This window comes from Mesoplodon bidens (genome assembly GCF_964165515.1).
Source record: "Mesoplodon bidens genome assembly, chromosome: 8".
Taxonomy (NCBI): Eukaryota; Metazoa; Chordata; class Mammalia; order Artiodactyla; family Ziphiidae; genus Mesoplodon; species Mesoplodon bidens.
The window spans coordinates 80,710,707-80,727,508 of record NC_138165.1 but is presented as its reverse complement, the minus strand read 5'-3'; the positions used below and the strand labels follow the sequence as shown (position 1 = coordinate 80,727,508).

Genomic DNA, 16,802 nt, shown 5'->3' with positions numbered 1-16,802 from the left:
CTCTTTTTTTTGATATAGACCATTTTTAAAGTCTTTATTGAATTTGTTACAATATTGCTTCTGTTTTATGTTTTGGTTCTTTGGCCTCGAGGCATGTGGGATCTTAGCTCCCCAACCAGGGATTGAACCCACACCCCCTGCACTGAAAGGCAAAGTCTTAACCACTGGACCACCAAGGGAAGTCCTACAAATGCCTTTCTTAACTGATAAGATCAGGACCCAAATAAAGTCCAAAAATTGCAAACTGTTGGTATATCTTTTAAGTCTTTTTAGGTTTCTATTACATTTCTTTTTTTTTTTTTTTTTTTTTTTTTGCCCTTATTTACTTGTTGAAGACACTGGGCCATTTGTGATTTAGTATTTCTCACATTAGGGATTTTGCTGACTGCACATCTTTATGTCATTTAACGTGTTCCTCAGTCCTCTGTATTTCCTGCGAAATAGTAGATCTACAGGCTGTCAGATTCAGAGATTTTTTTTTTCCCAAAAAAACACGACATAGGTGGTGTTACATATGTCCTTCAAAAGATAAATTTCTAGTTATCTCTTACATGATGTTAGAAACTACCGATTATCTTTTCCTAGGTCCAGTATTTTATTATGAATAATTTCTGTCATAAACCTTATAATTTCCTTATACCACCATGACTACAAGAAAGATTTGCAGAAGGAAGAGCTATTAATTTATTTTCAAACTCACTTCCAGATTCTTAATTAAAATTATATCCAGATACAGATTGTATTTATGTCATTCATCCCAAGCTGCTAAATAATGATGATTTTTATTAAAATTGAACATTCCGTGATACACATCAACCTTCTTATGTACACTTCCTTCAACAACTGAAAAATAATAAATTTCAGAATTTTCACATCAAAGAAAAAAAGCCCTCACAATTTCCTTCACTCTATTTTGGTCCTATTCTGTTCTTTCCTTGTCTTCTTTTTTTTTTTTTTTTTTTTTTTCTCTTTTTGCGGTATGCGGGCCTCTCACTGCTGCGGCCTCTCCCGTTGCGGAGCACAGGCTCCGGACGCGCAGGCCCAGCGGCCATGGCTCACGGGCCCAGCCGCTCCGCGGCATATGGGATCCTCCCAGACCGGGGCATGAACCCGTATCCCCTGCATCGGCAGGCGGACTCCCAACCACTGCGCCACCAGGGAGGCCCCTCCTTGTCTTCTTGAAATGGATGATATATTAATAATATATTCCTACATAAAAAATTAAATTTAGGAGCTTGAACAACAAATATCATCTCAGTTTTTCAGGGCTAAGAATTCAAAAACAGCTTAGGTGGGTGGCTGTGGCTCAGCATTTCTCACAAACCTGTAATGAAGATGGAAACTAGGGCTGCAGTCATAGCAAAGCTTGACTGGGCTGAAGGAACTACTTTCAACTTCACTCACGTGGTGGTTGGCAAGGTTTCAGTTGTTCACAACATGGGCTTCTCCATAGGGCTGCACACAACATAGCAGCTTGCTTCCCCCAGAGCGAATGATCCAAGGAAAAAAAGAGTAACTGAGATGGAAACAACAGTGTCTTTTCTAATTTCGGAAATGACATACCATCAGTTTTGCCAAATTCTACTGGTCACAGACAAACCCTGATACAATGTAGGAGAGGACTATAAAAGGGTGTGAATACCAGGAGGTAGGGATCTTGAAGGCTGGCTACCACAAATGACTAGTTCATTTATTTTTAGCCTCTTTCTCTAACACATTTATAGCCATAAATTGTCCTAAGTAATGCTATGGGTGCCCCCCATTTAGAAGCTCTAAAATGCTTACTACCATCATTCAGTTCCACCTCCCCGAAATTCTAATTTTCCTTCATTACTTGTTCTTTAATCAAAGGTTTGTTTTAAAGTGTAGTTCATGACTTTTTTTTTAAATCTTTTTGCTATTTCTTCCTTAGCAACATTTCTTCCTTAACTACATTCGTGTCAGAAAACATACTCTATTTCAATCATCTGAAATTTGTTGAAACTTGCTTTAAGGTCATATCATCATTTTTGTAAATATGTGTGCTTGAAAGGAATGTATGGGTGTTGTTCTACATAAATCCCTTTTAAATTTGTCGATCCTATTGTTTAAATCTTCTGTATCTTTACTGATTTTTTTCTTTGGTCTGTTCATTCTACCAATTACTGAGAAAAAAATACTAAAATATGATAAATTGAAAAAAAAAAACTGCCATGATTGTCATATGTTCATTTCTCTGTAGTTCTGTCAATGCTTGCTTCAGAGACTAGGTTATGAGGTACACACAAATTTAAAACTGTTATTTTCCTGATGAACTGTTGTTTTGCTGAAAATGACTTTATTTCACTTTCCTCTTTGAAAAAAATGTCACTTGGTTGGAAATTCTACATTAGTCTGTTCTTTAAAGGTATCAATGCATTATCCTTTCCCTTCCATCATATTACTGAAAAATCAGCTATTAATGTGTAATCCCTTTGAAGATAATCTTTTTTTCCTCTGGCAGCTTTTCAGAATTTTCTCTTTCCCTTTGGTTTTCTGCAAAACCGCTGTGGTTTCACTATGATGAATCTTGGTATGGAATTTTTAAAATTTTTTTCTCCTTGAGTTTTACTAACTTTCATCAATCCTGGAAAGCTCTCACCTGCAATCTCCTCAAATATTAACATTTGTTTCATGCTTTCTTTACTCTCCTTTTCAGAGTCCAATTAAATATCTGTTAAATGTTTTCATACTATCCTTCAGAACCTTCCATATTTTCCAACTCTTTGACTTCCTAGGATATATCCTAAAAGAATTCTTGTGACCTCCCTTCCAACTCTAATTCTCTTCAGCTATCTAAACTCGTATTCAATTTATTGGTTTTTAAATATCATTATTGGGATTTCTTTCCTATTTCTAGACATTCTTTTTTACAACTGCTTTTTATACCATATTTCTCTGATTCTAAGACATAATTTTTTACATTTTGGCATCTTTGAAATCAAAATGCATCTTACAACTGCTGTCAGAAAGGCTGCTGTTATATTTGTCACTGCCTGTGCAAACCTGGTAACAGATGTTCATAGTGATGTCCTTTTGCTAGATTTATGTGCATAGCTGGTACTCCAACATGTTGAGATTACCTGCTGTTCAAAATGTCTTCAAAATATATACTAAATTAATCAGTAAAATGAAGTTATTGTGTACACAGACAGGCATGAAAACAGAGCAGCAGCGTATAATTTGACATTAATGATGAGAATCTATACTAAGATTGCTTTTCCTTTGTACTTTTGTTCATGCCTTATATGTGTCTGGAACACCCTCTGTGACTATTAAACTATTAATTCTTTAAAACCTCAATCAAATGCTACCTCTTCAACTAAGCGGTCACTGATGACTTCATTCATCCTCCCTTAGGTCTCACATCCCACAATCTAAGTGGGAAACTGACTCTAGTTGGAAAAGCATGACCTCAGATGAAGTCAGTCAATTAACCAGATGAAAGTTATAAAATTTTGATGGAAATTCTGATAAAAGCCAGTCACATCCAGGAAAGATTTGGAAACCATTTTAACACAAACAAAAGAAGCAATATTCTAATAGAGGCCTGTGCATAAAAATAGGCTTAGAATAAACCAACCTCTAATGAGAAAGATTTTTTTACTTTAGGTATTTCTTAAATTTTAAGTAACTATTCATTCAGATAACTACTTTAATGAAGTTCTACATCTGATCAATAGAGTGCAGAGAATTCTCAGTAAAAATTAGCAAGGCTTGAAAAGACCAACATCTAGAGTATTGGAATGTTAGGTATAATATGTCCTGTTGCTTTTTGTGTTCATCTTGGAGTTTCACACATAGTTAACAGGTAAAGAAATTTCTGCTTCAAGTGTTTTTGGGAAGTCAGTCAAGTGATCATGTAGCACTGCAGTGCAGGATGTCAATAATAGGGATGGTTGTGCATATATGGGGACAGGGGGTACATAGGAACCTCCTGTACTTTCCGTTCAATTTTGCTGTGAACCTAAAACTTCTCTAAAAAAATAGTTTATTAATTTTTTTTAAATGACCAAATTTTTTAAAAGAGGAAAAATATTAAATTCAATGGATAAAATGGCAGTAAATAACATGTACATATGGTAGGCATCCAATAAAAACTAGCTAAATTGGACTTAAATAAATTCCTTAGAAAGGAAAAGCATATCACTATGTATGCATTAATTAAATATAACATTGACACTTTTTAAATGGGACTTAAAAGTTTAAAACAATATTCAAGTTTCATATCAGATGGAAGTTTTTCAAATTTGATATCCTAATGATTTGTAGTAGTAAACGTAACTAATTTACACAGACTTTTCGATCACATGCATAAAATTACTTTAACTAAAAATCTCTGAATAATGAAATTTTTACTTTCTTTTTGCATATCTGTATTTTCTAAATTTTCTACAGTTAACTTGTATACCTTAAATTTAAAATCTTTTAAAGCTTGGTATAAAAGTAAAACATCTTTACTACTTTTTCTTAGAGCATAAATCTAAATTAGAAAGTCTATATATTGTCATGCTTCAAATGAGGTTCATTCATTACAAAATGAAATTTTATATTTTAAAACTTAGTTAAATGTTATATTTTGACAAAAATCATAAGCCAAAATTATTCAATAAAAAAGTATAAACCCACCTGACAATGACACCATAAATTGAAATAGTACATATCTTTCCTACTATTCTAAAGTTTATTATCAGGAAAGATCATGTAGTAGTTAAATTAAAGGCATCAAACAAAACACTGGGGGTTTTTTAGAGACAAACTGCTTTGAAATGCTTGAATGACTTTTGTGTGAAATGTATGGATCAGTTAATGCTTTGGTTCAACCAAAGAATAATTTTACCAGTTTAAATCTAAGTCACAAGACATAAATTAAAAGAAAATGCTGATATTCCTTAGATATAGTTAAGAATAAGTTTGAAAGGTCCTTGGCCAGATAAGTACAAAAATCAAGAGTAAACATTTTAAAACTTTAATAGCAGTTTGTCAGTGATTTTAAGTCTGTTGAATTCAATTTAAAAATAAAATGGGGGCTTGTGTTTTTAACATCTTTTTTCCCCACTCTTTTTAGAACTACTTTGCTAAAGCCACCAATAATCTCTTAACTGTGGAATCCAATACACACTCCATAATGCTTTTCTTCAAAGCTATGTTGAATTTGACATCCCTCTACTTTCTGAGGCAACCACTCACTCCTGGCTCTCCTCCCATTCAAACTCCTGACTCTTCTTCCTCTATCCTCCTCTTAAAAGATAATATTCTTCAGAACTCCCTGACTTTTGAGCCTCTTCCCTTCTTACTCTCATGTAACTCTTCAATAATTGCCAGTATGACAACACTCAAATCTTTATTTCCAGCATAGACAGCCTTCTGAACTCCATTCCGTGGGGTGTTTCTCTACCTAGATATCCCCCAGGCACTGCAAACTCACATGTTTACCTGAAAACCTAGTGAACTTGCACTAGCTAACTTGATGAATGGGATGACCTAGTACCAGTCTGCAAAACCAAAAAACCTGAAAATTATTTTAGGCTCTTCCTTTTCCCTCTTCCTCCATATCTACACATTGAAGGGCTATCAATTCAACCTTCTACCAGGGAAATTTAAATTTTGATATTCAAAAGGAGAGAATAATAAAAAATTTTCATTCATCTTAACAACTTTTTAGAGTAGTGCATAAGCTCCTTAAGTCAAACCACAAAGGTAGTAATATTCTTTTCCTAAGGGCAAATCTCACATCTATTGACAAAAAATACTCATTTCTTGCTTTCCTTCACATCTAACTTCCTAAAATGAACATGTAACCAATACTACTAAGCTGATGATTTTGTTTTGTTTTGCCTTAGAGTCAAACAACATTACTTTCTTTATATACAAAGTCATTATTAAGCCAGAGTAAATTGAGGGCTATTTCTATCTACACTTTGCACATACCAAAGACTTATTAAAAATGGGTTGCGGGGCTTCCCTGGTGGCGCAGTGGTTGGGAGTCTGCCGGCCGATGCGGGGGACGCAGGTTCGTGCCCCGGTCCGGGAGGATCCCACATGCCGCGGAGCGGCTGGGCCCGTGAGCCGTGGCCGCTGAGCCTGCGCGTCCGGAGCCTGTGCACCGCACCGGAAGAGGCCACAACAGTGAGAGGCCCGCGTACCGCAAAAAAAAAAAAAAAAGGGTTGCGGTGGCAGGGCTGGGGGAAAGACCAGCAGGCGCCATGTCGGGCCGCGAAGGTGGCAAGAAGAAGCCCCTGAAGCAGCCCAAGAAGCAAGCCAAGGATATGGATGAGGAAGATAAGGCATTCAAGCAGAAACAGAAGGAAGAGCAAAAGAAACTTGAGCTAAAAGCAAAGGCCATGGGGAAAGGCCCCCTGGTCACAGGTGGAATTAAGAAATCTGGCAAAAAGTAGGCTGCTCCTTGTACCTGAAGCAATGATGATCCTTAATTCCATTCCTGTTTAAACATCTGGATTAAACATCTGGATTCCCTGCCATAACATCTGTTGCTACCCATAGCTAGAATAAGTGTTGTCTTGGAACCTACTGCACGTTTAAGAATAAACTTTTGTAAAAAAAAAAACAAAAAACAAAAAATCATACAGTGGCTCATCTTGTCTTTAGTTCCTCTCAGCCATTTCTACCTCAGCTATGAGATCCACATAAACCCAGCCCAGAATCCTGCCAAATTGTATTCTTAAGCCCCTGTCCTATCCTGAATTCTGTACCACCTGGAATTAAACCAACTCATTTGAAATGAAAAAAAAAGGGGGCTAAATTATAAGGGTTGATGTATATTGATACGCCTTGCCAAAAGTTTCACTTACAATTACAACCAAAATTGTATCAATAAATTACAATTTTCTCATTAGAAGAATATTCATTCATCCGTTTTTTTCCAAATCTATATATAAAAAGAGGTACATGCCTTTTTATCTGAATAAAACACCTCTAAATTCTGTTTTCCTTATGAAGCAAAACTTTTATTCTGAAAAGGAAGTTTACTCTGAGCTCATTGCAAAACTATCTATTTCAGTCATATTCCAGATTTAGCAGGACAAAGGGCAACAGCAGGAAATGGAGCATCACCAAGATCCAAAACAAACTTGGTTTAGAGTAAAAAAAAAGTCTCCAATCATTACTGGGATAATTAAGTGCTATGCTAGAAAGCAAAAATAAATACAGATTAGAAATTAAGATGGAGGGACTTCCCTGGTGGCACAGTGGTTAAGAATCCTCCTGCCAATGCAGGGGACACGGGTTTGAGCCCTGGTCCAGGAAGATCCCACATGCCGTGAAGCAACTAAGCCCGTGTGCCACAATTACAGAGCCCACGTGCCACAACTACTGAAGCCTGCGCACCTAGAGCCCGTGCTCTGCAACAGAAACCATTGCAATGAGAAGCCTGCACACCTCAACGAAGAGTAGCCCCCACTCACTGCAACTAGAGAAAGCCCGTGTGCAGCAACAAAGACCCAATGCAGCCAAAAATTAATTAATTTAAAAATAAAATAAAATAAAAATTAAGACGTTCATGAGCACAGCTTCATCACTACTGGTAAAAAGACAAGAGAGTATTTCCCACTATCATTATACCATATAAAGACAAAATGGAAATAATCTTGATACACATACTCTCATGCTCATATACGTATTCTTTACTTGCTAATAAAGATTATGTTTTATATTTCTTAGCTTACCCTTAAAGTGCATTTAAATACACTCAATTCATTTTCTTCTCAACAACCTTGAAAGATAGGCAAAATAATTATTTTTTCCATCTGACACATGAAAAAACTGAAACAAAGAAACTAGGTAACCTGTCTTTGGGTCCTTAAAATCAGAAACAGAATTGGGACTAAATCTTGGCTCTAATTCTGAAGTTTCACAAAATTTTTCAGTGTAAATTGAACCTCAAAAAAAAAAAAAAAAAGCTAGTGACAAAAATGAACCATGAATTTTAACCCACATTGCCACATTTCAAAACGTCATGTTTTTACTCACTTTGTATCTTTTTACTGAGTTAATGCATTTGACACTTTCCATTACACAGAACAAAAATGACTTAATCTTATCAAAGAATCTGAGGACCCAGTTTCTTCTGCATATTTTGGTGACCAACTGTAGCGCTACCAAAAGGCTAAATGTTGAACAGAAATATATCCTTATGCCTAAGGGGAGCAGTGGAGACAGGGATACGTACGTATCTGTTCTATGCAACATACGAATTCCAAAAAGTTGTATGATAATGTAGAAACCAAAATTGTTTTCAGCGCCATCTCTCTTACCACAAGCACATTAAGAAATAATGTCAAAAGAAACAGGGAATTACATGGTGCCTAACACAGATAATATAAACTAAAATCTTTAGATATTAAAAAATAAAGTTACCTTCTACACATGAGAAAAGTATGCTCAGATGAGAAGTAGTTAACTACTGAACTAAAATCCAGATACAAAATTAAACCTGTTTCCAAGTTAATGTTTAACTTATAAGAGCTATATGAAATGCACAGTTGATGAAATCCTTGACCCTGGGTGGGGATGACTGGAGGCAAGAAAAGTTCAGACTACATAACTTAAATTAGTAGCCTAATACATTAGTGAAAGACCCTGTATAGAGCAGGAATGCTGGGTAATCAGAAATCATCCTGCCTCTACTATGTAATAACAACTATATGAGGTTAATAAATAACCTACTAGGAAGATGCATGTTCTTAACAATGCAATTAAATCCTATTCCTAGAAAGTGAAAAGTTAGACCTGAAAACTTTGGTTAAAAAAACAAACTGCAAAGTTTTTTACCCAAATTCTTTTGAAATATTGCATTTAATATACAGGGACCCATCTGGTAAACTCTGAAACCAGGAATTTATTTTAATTCTACTTTAAAAACTTTAATCACTAGTATTTAGGGTTGCAACTAAACCCAGATTAATGGGAAGAAGACATATTTATATATCTCCTTAGTATTCCTTTGACCCAACAGAATTATCTAAGGGTTATTTCTGATACAGTCCTATTTAAATACCTATTGAACTTTCATAATGCTCAGTGGCAACCTTTAAAACATCACTTTACATAGAACTCTATGATGGCACCTTAATGTTCATCTATTGCTAACACACTGTGGAATACACGTGCTGAGGTTAGCACTGTAGCAAATACAAAAGATGTCTTAACCATACATATTGCCCTGAAGCAGACCTTCATAAATCTTCAAAGTCGTCTTCTTTAATCAGGTATGTATACAGTGTTTGATATGAATAGCATACCAAACAGGGCAGCAAAATAATAGACAATGTTTAAATTTTAATCATTAAGGATGAACCTGATACTCAAGAAAAATAATTGGTCACCTTTGGAGGATGCTAGCAATCAAGTCATTATTCTGAAAACAAACAGAAAGAATAAAAGTTTATTTTGCCTGCCTTCCCTTTAAGGAACTGTCATCAAATAACTGATGAGAAGACATTTCTCTATATAGGTTCTACTCATAAATAAACGATAAAACCTGAATATTACAGTTTTGCAAACTCCTAATGAAATAATTAATGCATATAGGCAAAAGTCACTGATGGCCAAGACACTCATTAATTATTCTAGCCTCCAGCTGCCAAGCAGAATGTGAATCAATCAAGTCTCTAGATCTGCCAGTTTGCAGACACCAATAGAAGTAACAATTAAAATCAAGAGAATTCAACCAGCAAAACCCAGACTGAGGAAATTCTAATGCCAAAATCTGGTTTCTTCAACAAATAAATAGAAGGGATAAAAAGTGTGGTGAGGAGGAAGCCATAGATTAAAAGACTTAACAAATTTTCAGCAAAATACAACATGTATGTTTTGTTTAAATATTGTGTCAACCAAACAGTAGCAAAATAAGAACATTTATGAAGCTACCAGGAAAGTTTGAAGACCAACCAGATATTTGAATTATATTGAGATTATGTTTTTAAGAGGAGTTCTTATAATATAATATATTTTAAAATATTTATGGATAAGATATGTTGTCTGGGATTTGCTTTAAAATAATTCAGGGGTAGACGGAAGGGTAGTGGAGGGTTCTACATGAAACATCACTGAATATGAACTGATAGCTACTGAAGCACAGTAACAGATACAAAGGATTCAGTACAGTATCCTCTCTATTTGTGCCTGTTTGAAATTTTTCACAATAAAAGCTTTAAAAAGAAAGATGGGGCTTCCCTGGTGGCGCAGTGGTTGAGAGTCCGCCTGTCGATGCAGGGGACACGGGTTCGTGCCCCGGTCCGAGAAGATCCCACATGCCGCGGAGCGGCTGAGCCTGTGAGCCATGGCCGCGGAGCCTGTGCTCCGCAACGGGAGAGGCCACAACAGTGAGAAGCCCGTGTTCCGCAAAAAAAAAAAAAAAAAAAAAAAAAAAAAGAAAGATGAACTAGAAAGTTCTATATGATAATCCATAGAAAAAGGACAAAAACGCTCCACGTCCCTCAGAGGTCAAAATAAATGAAAATCTTATGGTGAGTTAGACAAGAATTCTCCTTGTATACACACTACTACTTGACAAATAAGAAAACCGAGACCCAAAGAGATAAGTCTTGCTCAAGGTCAAAAAACAAAGCAGCAACAAAGCCAAAACTAGACTGCAAAATTGCAAGCCCAAAAAGAGATCTTAGCTGGAGCTAAGTTAAGAGAAGATCTGAGCAGTCCTGAAGTAGTCAGAAAGCCTGTCAAAGGTACAAAAAAAAGTCTTAAAAGTTAGGAGAAAAAAAGAAAGTCAGGTGCTTTGAAGGGTTATATGCTAGAGTGACAGCAATAAGGCTAGAGAGAAAGTACTGTAGAGAACCAGGTATCTGGTAATCATTCTCACTAGGGAAAAGAAGTGTTAAATCTATGATGCATATTTGGAAGCTACTGGAATTCAAGGTATCAGAAGAAAAGAAAGTTGTTGTCTAGCTTACAAGTAGCTTATTCATGAACTGGTGAAACATAAAATCATTATTTTAAATAATAATTTTTTTGAAAACCGTTGAAAAAAATTTTAATCTTATTAAGTGCACAAGTGATTTAAATCTTAAACATAAAAATGGGATTTATCTTCCTGTCCAAGAATAGGCTTCAAAATTTGACCATGAAGGTCCTTCATTATTTACTCAGACATTCTCATAAAACAGTAAGGATTCACTTTTATGTTAAGTCATTAAGAACAAGATTCTGTGTTTGTCGAACAAACTACACTATCTTTTCAATAAGCACAGTGTCGCCTGAATAAAACATGAACTCGACCTAGAAACAATATAACTAATTAATAAGGCAGTGTAACCCCATTTACTTTTTGTCATTCTGAAAATGTAAAACCTAGTAAGTTTGATGGATTTTTAAAAAAATAATTTTCAAACGAGTACTGGGCATGCATACTAAAATTCATTTTTAATTTTTGGCTGACATGTGTTAGTGACTGTTTTCAAGAGCGGTGAATTGGATCCCTTTTTTATTGGAAGAGTGGTATTTTTAAAAAGACATTTCTGGCATTAAATTACACAAGACTAAAAGCTATTTTAAAAATTCATATTACATATTTCAAAGTATATGTCGTTCAGTAACTGTAAACATACCAAACCAGGAAGTCATAGAAAATTCCAGTGTGAGCTCTAATATTTAATATTAAGATAACTGAGATCATCTGTTAAAGAATAACTTCAAAGAACTTTTAGTTGTTTAAAAAGCTGAAAGTATAGAAAGGGAGCCCTACAGGATAATGCAGAAATGGAAGCTGAGACTTGAGAACTTCACCACACAAACCTAAAGTAACTTAAGGAGTAAATTAGAGATGTTGCTCTGACCCTTGCCAGTATCTTCAAAGTAGTAATATAGCTCCTCACTTGAAAAACATATTTTTAAGTAGTACCCTTCTTCTCCAATAACCTAAAATCAAAGCTAACATGTAAAAATTCACATAAAGACGAATGGAGAAAAACTTATTTTTGAATGACAAAGGAAAAATAATGAGCAGTCATAATGGATAAGAGCATGGACTTGAATCAGGCAGTTGTGAGTTCCCGGCTATATACGGAAGCAGAAGGGGCTGCTTCTCACTAACCCCTTTAAACTCTGCATCAGTTTTTCCCAACAGTAAAAAGGATAATTACGATACCCATCTCACAGGATTGTTGTGAGGATCAAGAGAGACAATACTTATAAGGTGCTAATATCAGGGCAAGCTTACAGTAACCACCTCAAATCAATAGCATTTTTATATGATAATCTTTTAATTTAAAAGATTAATTATGAGAAAAATGCTTAATGCTCTTCTCATAAAAATATCTCTATCTGTACTCTCACTTGTGGGAGGGAAAAAAAAAGCACAAACAAAAATACAAATGTTTTATTTTTCTCAAAGGTCATAATTTTACTTATATAATTTTAGGATCCCTGAAGACAAATATCAAATTAAAACCACATCCTACAGTTTTTAAGAGCATGCCAATATCGTGTATGTGTTCAAACATGAAAAAGTAGAAAACAGAAAATCCTGTGTTTTTAAATTTGGGGTCATTACTGTGAATAAATACGCTATTATCCATTAAATAAAGTGCTAATAAGGCCAGTCACAAAATTTTATCACAAAGTATTTTAAAACTTAGAAATAAAAAGGAAAGCAGTTACCTTCGCACAATAAAGCATCCAAAGTTCAAAGAGTCTCTCTCTGGATGCCATTCTGGCTTTCACTCTGGCACTTTAATTTTTCCTCAAAAAAAAAAAAAAGTTCAAGACCACAGCATGTTCATTTTATTTTCCAAGTTTTTCAGCCGTTACAGTAAAGCTCAAAGCAGTAGGGAAAACAAAAAGAAGTGAAACAAATGGACTGTCTTCTGGTCAATAAAATTCGGTTTCAGCAGTTACTCCAACCTATCTTCATCAGTGGTCGTTGGGCAATTAGATAAATCTGTGAAAGAGAAAAATATGCAAGGATTTGCTTTAAAAAGAGGCCATGTTAATAATTATAGGTTTATCAGAAGTAGAGATTTATCTACCTCACTTCCCACCAACAACCGGCTAAGCTTTTACAACTGATTGGATTTCATAGAAACTTGTGTTTCAGGAAAACAGCACAGCTAATACAATATATCACATCAACACAAAGTCAGAATCCTCTTGGGCAGAACTCAAAGATGAGTACTCATAACAAAAAATGTGTCCAATGATAATAAACAGAAAAAACGCCGTTCCCATTCATACATTTTCTATAAACATAGAAAAAGTACACTTACTACTGACATATTTCAAAGACACAGAATCCCTCAGAATTTTCTAGTCTGCTTCTTCAAACTTGCTGGGAATGTTTGTCGTGTGTTGCAGGGCAGGGCGTGGGGAGGAGGGTGAAGAATTCCTGGTTTGTTTGTTTGGACAATCCTCTGAGAGTGAAAGTCGACCTGCCCACCTGGCCTCTCTACCTCTCCATCCAGTAAGAAGAAAGGAGCACGCACGCACCGGCAAGGAAAACACCCAGGGAAAGCCTCTAAATGTTTTGGGGGACCTTTAAATTTCCTCCTCGAATCCCAGACAACCGAAAGGGAGGCAAACTTAAGACATGCCAAGCTGCCAAATGAAGCTTTGGAGAGGGGGCAAAGCGAGCTTGGTGTCCCCCGACCCGCTATCCACGCCCTCCCGACCGCACCGGGACACACCCGGGTCAACCTCGCCCCCTCACGGCCGCCCCTCACTCTACGGCGCGTTCCACCAAGCACCCGGAGCCCTCCCATTTCTGCCACGCGGCCCCCTCTTCCCTACGACCTGCTCCCCCTCACCGCGCTCACATTGGATGGTTGTGGTGCCGCCGCCGCCGCCAGGCCGACGTCTAACTTGGCTCCCTTGCCCCCTTCCCAGGCTCAAGCCCCGTATCACCCCGCAGCTAGGCAAGAGGGCGGGAGAGGGAGGCGGGGCGGCGACAGCGCGAGGCGGGGCGCGGGGCTGGGAGGAGACAGGGGCGGGGCTGTCCTCACGGCTAATGATTCCGGCCTCTAAGGATTTCCCCGCCCCGGGGCAGTAGCTGCTCATTGGTCGCGAAGGCTGGGAAGGGGCGGGATGGCCTGAAGCCGCGCCCCTGCATACCTGCGCAGTCGCAGTCGACCCGGCTCGGGAAGACCCGGCGGCGGTGTGCGGCGGCTCCCGGCGGAGCGCTCCAGCGCCCGGCGGAGCGCTCCAGTCTTCCCCGAGGTGGGCGCGTAGGAGGACCGACGTGCTTACGTCCACCCACCGCCGCTGCTGGGGACTAGCAGGCAGCGTTCGGCTGATGGCGTCATTTCCGCGAGTCATCTGAGGGCAGGGAACCGTACCGTGATAACTAAAGGGGATTTCATTTTGATTTTTTTGTAAAAAGGAGATTCGTTGTGGGAGTGTACAGTGAGAACAGACAGCTGCTCCCACACCCCTGCAAAAATCCTTTCCCTTAATCGTGTTTGTGCCTCATACTTTCGCTGTCGCCGGGTGTCAAGTGCAAAGGGTTTATTTTACCACTACTCAAGGCTTCAAAAGGGTCTAGCTCTTACAAGAAAAGAAACAAAAGGAAAACGGCAGCATTTACTAGCTATAGGCAACTTTGGGGGGGGGGAGGGATGTTTAAGGAGAGGGGAAGACTCTTGAGATTAGTACACCTAAACATTTTTAAAAAACCTTTTATTGTGAAAAATGACAAGTATAGACAAAAGTAAGCTAGTATAATGAAATCTTATATACCGTCATTAATGTCCCATCTTGTTTCATCAATACCAGCAGCTGACAAACTGTAAAGAGTCAGAGAGTAAATATTTTAGGTTTTACAGACCGTCCTGCTTGCAACGTAACAAAAATCAAAATAAATATTTTATGATGTGCGAAAACTAGATGAAATTCAAGTTCCAGTGCTGTAAAGCTTGTTGGAACCCAGCCATGCCCATTCCTTCACTATTAATAGCTGCTTTCACCCCAAGGTGGCAGAGTTGACATTAATTTAAAGTAGTTGTTTGCAAATTAGGCCTTTTGAAGATCTCTTCTTGGTTCTCTAGCAGGCATGTGAAAATATGTGAAAACTTCGGGGGAGGGAGGGGGAGAAATTACTCTTGCTGCAGCATCCCCCATTTTAGTAATTAGCAGCTCCATTCTCCTAGCTGCTCAGTCTCAAGAACCTAGGAAGTATCCTTGCCATCTTTCTTATATACCTCACATTCAATCTAATCCTTTCAGCTATATCTTCCAAATACATCTGGGCTCTAACCATTTTTATACCCCACCACCACCACTACCACCCTGATGTGAGTTACCACTAAATCTTTTCTGGATTATTGCAGTAGCCTTCCAATTTGTCTCCCTGCCTCTGCCTATGCACTTTCCCCACCTATGTATTCTTCTCAACATAGCAACCAGAGTGATCTTTTAACGTAGAAATAAGATGTCACTCCTTTGCTAAAAACCGTCCACTGGTTTCCCATCCCACTTAAAAGTCCCAGCAAGGACCTGTGTTTTCCTCCCACACTTCCCTCTCTAACTTCTCCAGCTACAGTATTATTCTAGCCTTCCGTTATATCATCCAGACACATGGCTTCCTTGCTGCTCCTCAAATTCACAAAGCACACTCCAGTCTCAGGGATTTTACATAAGCTGTCCCTCTACCTAGAGAGCTCTTTCCCCAAATGTCCACACACAATCTTCAAGTCTCTGCTCAAGAATCACCTTGTCCGTTGCTATAGTCTAAATGTTTGTGTCTTCCCGAAATTTGTATGTTGACATCCTACCCACCAAGGTGACACGTAGTATTAGGAGGTGGGGCCTTTGGGGGGTACTTAGGTCATGAGGGAGGAACGCTCATGGATGGGATGGGATTAGTGCTCTTATAAAACAGATTTCACAGAGCTCCCTAACCCTTTATGCCATGTGAGGATACAGGAGAAGTCTGGGACCTGGAAGAGGGCATTCACCCAACCATGCTAGCACCCTAATCTTGGACTTCCAGCCTCCAGAACTATGAGAAAGAAATTTCTGATTATAAACTACCCAGTCTGTGGTATTATTATAGCAGTCCAGGCAGACAAAGACATCTGTGAAGCATTCCCTGACATTTCTTTAGAAAGTAGCATCCCCTTTTCTCCCTTAATCTATTTTTCACTATAGTATTTGTCAGATGACATATAATTTATTTGTTTATTGTGAGCTTTCCTCTGGTAAAATTAAGCACCATGAAAACAGGGACTTTGCTCTCAGGTCTTTGTATAGTGTCTTATACACAGTAGGAGCTCAATAAACATTTGCATACTGTATAATGAAATAAATTACCTATTTCACTACATGTCTCTGTACTTATTCCACCTCCAGTTTTCCTCCCACTAAAAACTGTTAGTTTACAGCATGTTGGATTCATCATAAAAATAGCACTATAAAACATAAATTTAATCGGTATAAATTATACCAAAAATAATAAACGTGTTGTTCATAAACAAAGGTGATAATATTGTTGTACATGTTGCTTCTCAAACTTTCAAGTGCATACAAATCACCTGGGGTTCTTGGTAAAATGAGTAGGTCTGGGATTCAGTGGGTCAGCGGTCTGCCAAACCCCCAAGTGGCACCAATGCTGCTGATCCACAGACCACACTTTTGAGCATTAAAGTTCCCACAGTTAACAGAAGATGTATTTTGCTTTGTTTTGGAAGTAACACTGATGGATTTGCATCCATCTACTCTCATCTTCTTCACCTTCCCCTTGTGACTAGTGACACAGATATCGAAGAGATACAGTATGTGACACAAAACCATGCCAATTGCTACATGTAGGTATTGAATCC

The 16,802-nt window shown here is 37.7% G+C and overlaps 2 protein-coding genes across 8 annotated transcripts in view; one reads left to right on the top strand and one right to left on the bottom strand.

Moving 5' to 3' along the window:
- NBEAL1 (neurobeachin like 1) overlaps positions 1-13,901 on the bottom strand; it is a 181,770-nt gene extending 167,869 nt beyond the window's left edge. For 3 of the 7 annotated variants that reach the window (XM_081241721.1, XM_081241722.1, XM_081241716.1), the window contains exons 1-2: positions 13,803-13,901; positions 12,652-12,931 (exon numbers count right to left, since the gene is read on the bottom strand). In XM_081241721.1, the coding sequence (XP_081097847.1) occupies positions 12,652-12,702 (51 nt within the window). In that variant the 5' untranslated portion in view covers positions 12,703-12,931; positions 13,803-13,901. Of the gene's footprint in view, positions 1-12,651; positions 12,932-13,256; positions 13,440-13,793 lie in introns of all 7 variants that reach the window. The other 4 variants (XM_081241717.1, XM_081241720.1, XM_081241718.1 and 1 more) reach the window with 4 other exon arrangements.
- On the top strand, positions 6,174-6,735 carry LOC308621701 (translation machinery-associated protein 7-like). Its single transcript, XM_081242397.1, has one exon. It carries the CDS (start codon positions 6,225-6,227, stop codon positions 6,414-6,416), a length of 192 nt encoding a protein of 63 aa, XP_081098523.1. The 5' UTR covers positions 6,174-6,224; the 3' UTR covers positions 6,417-6,735.
- Positions 13,902-16,802: the final 2,901 nt, after the last annotated feature.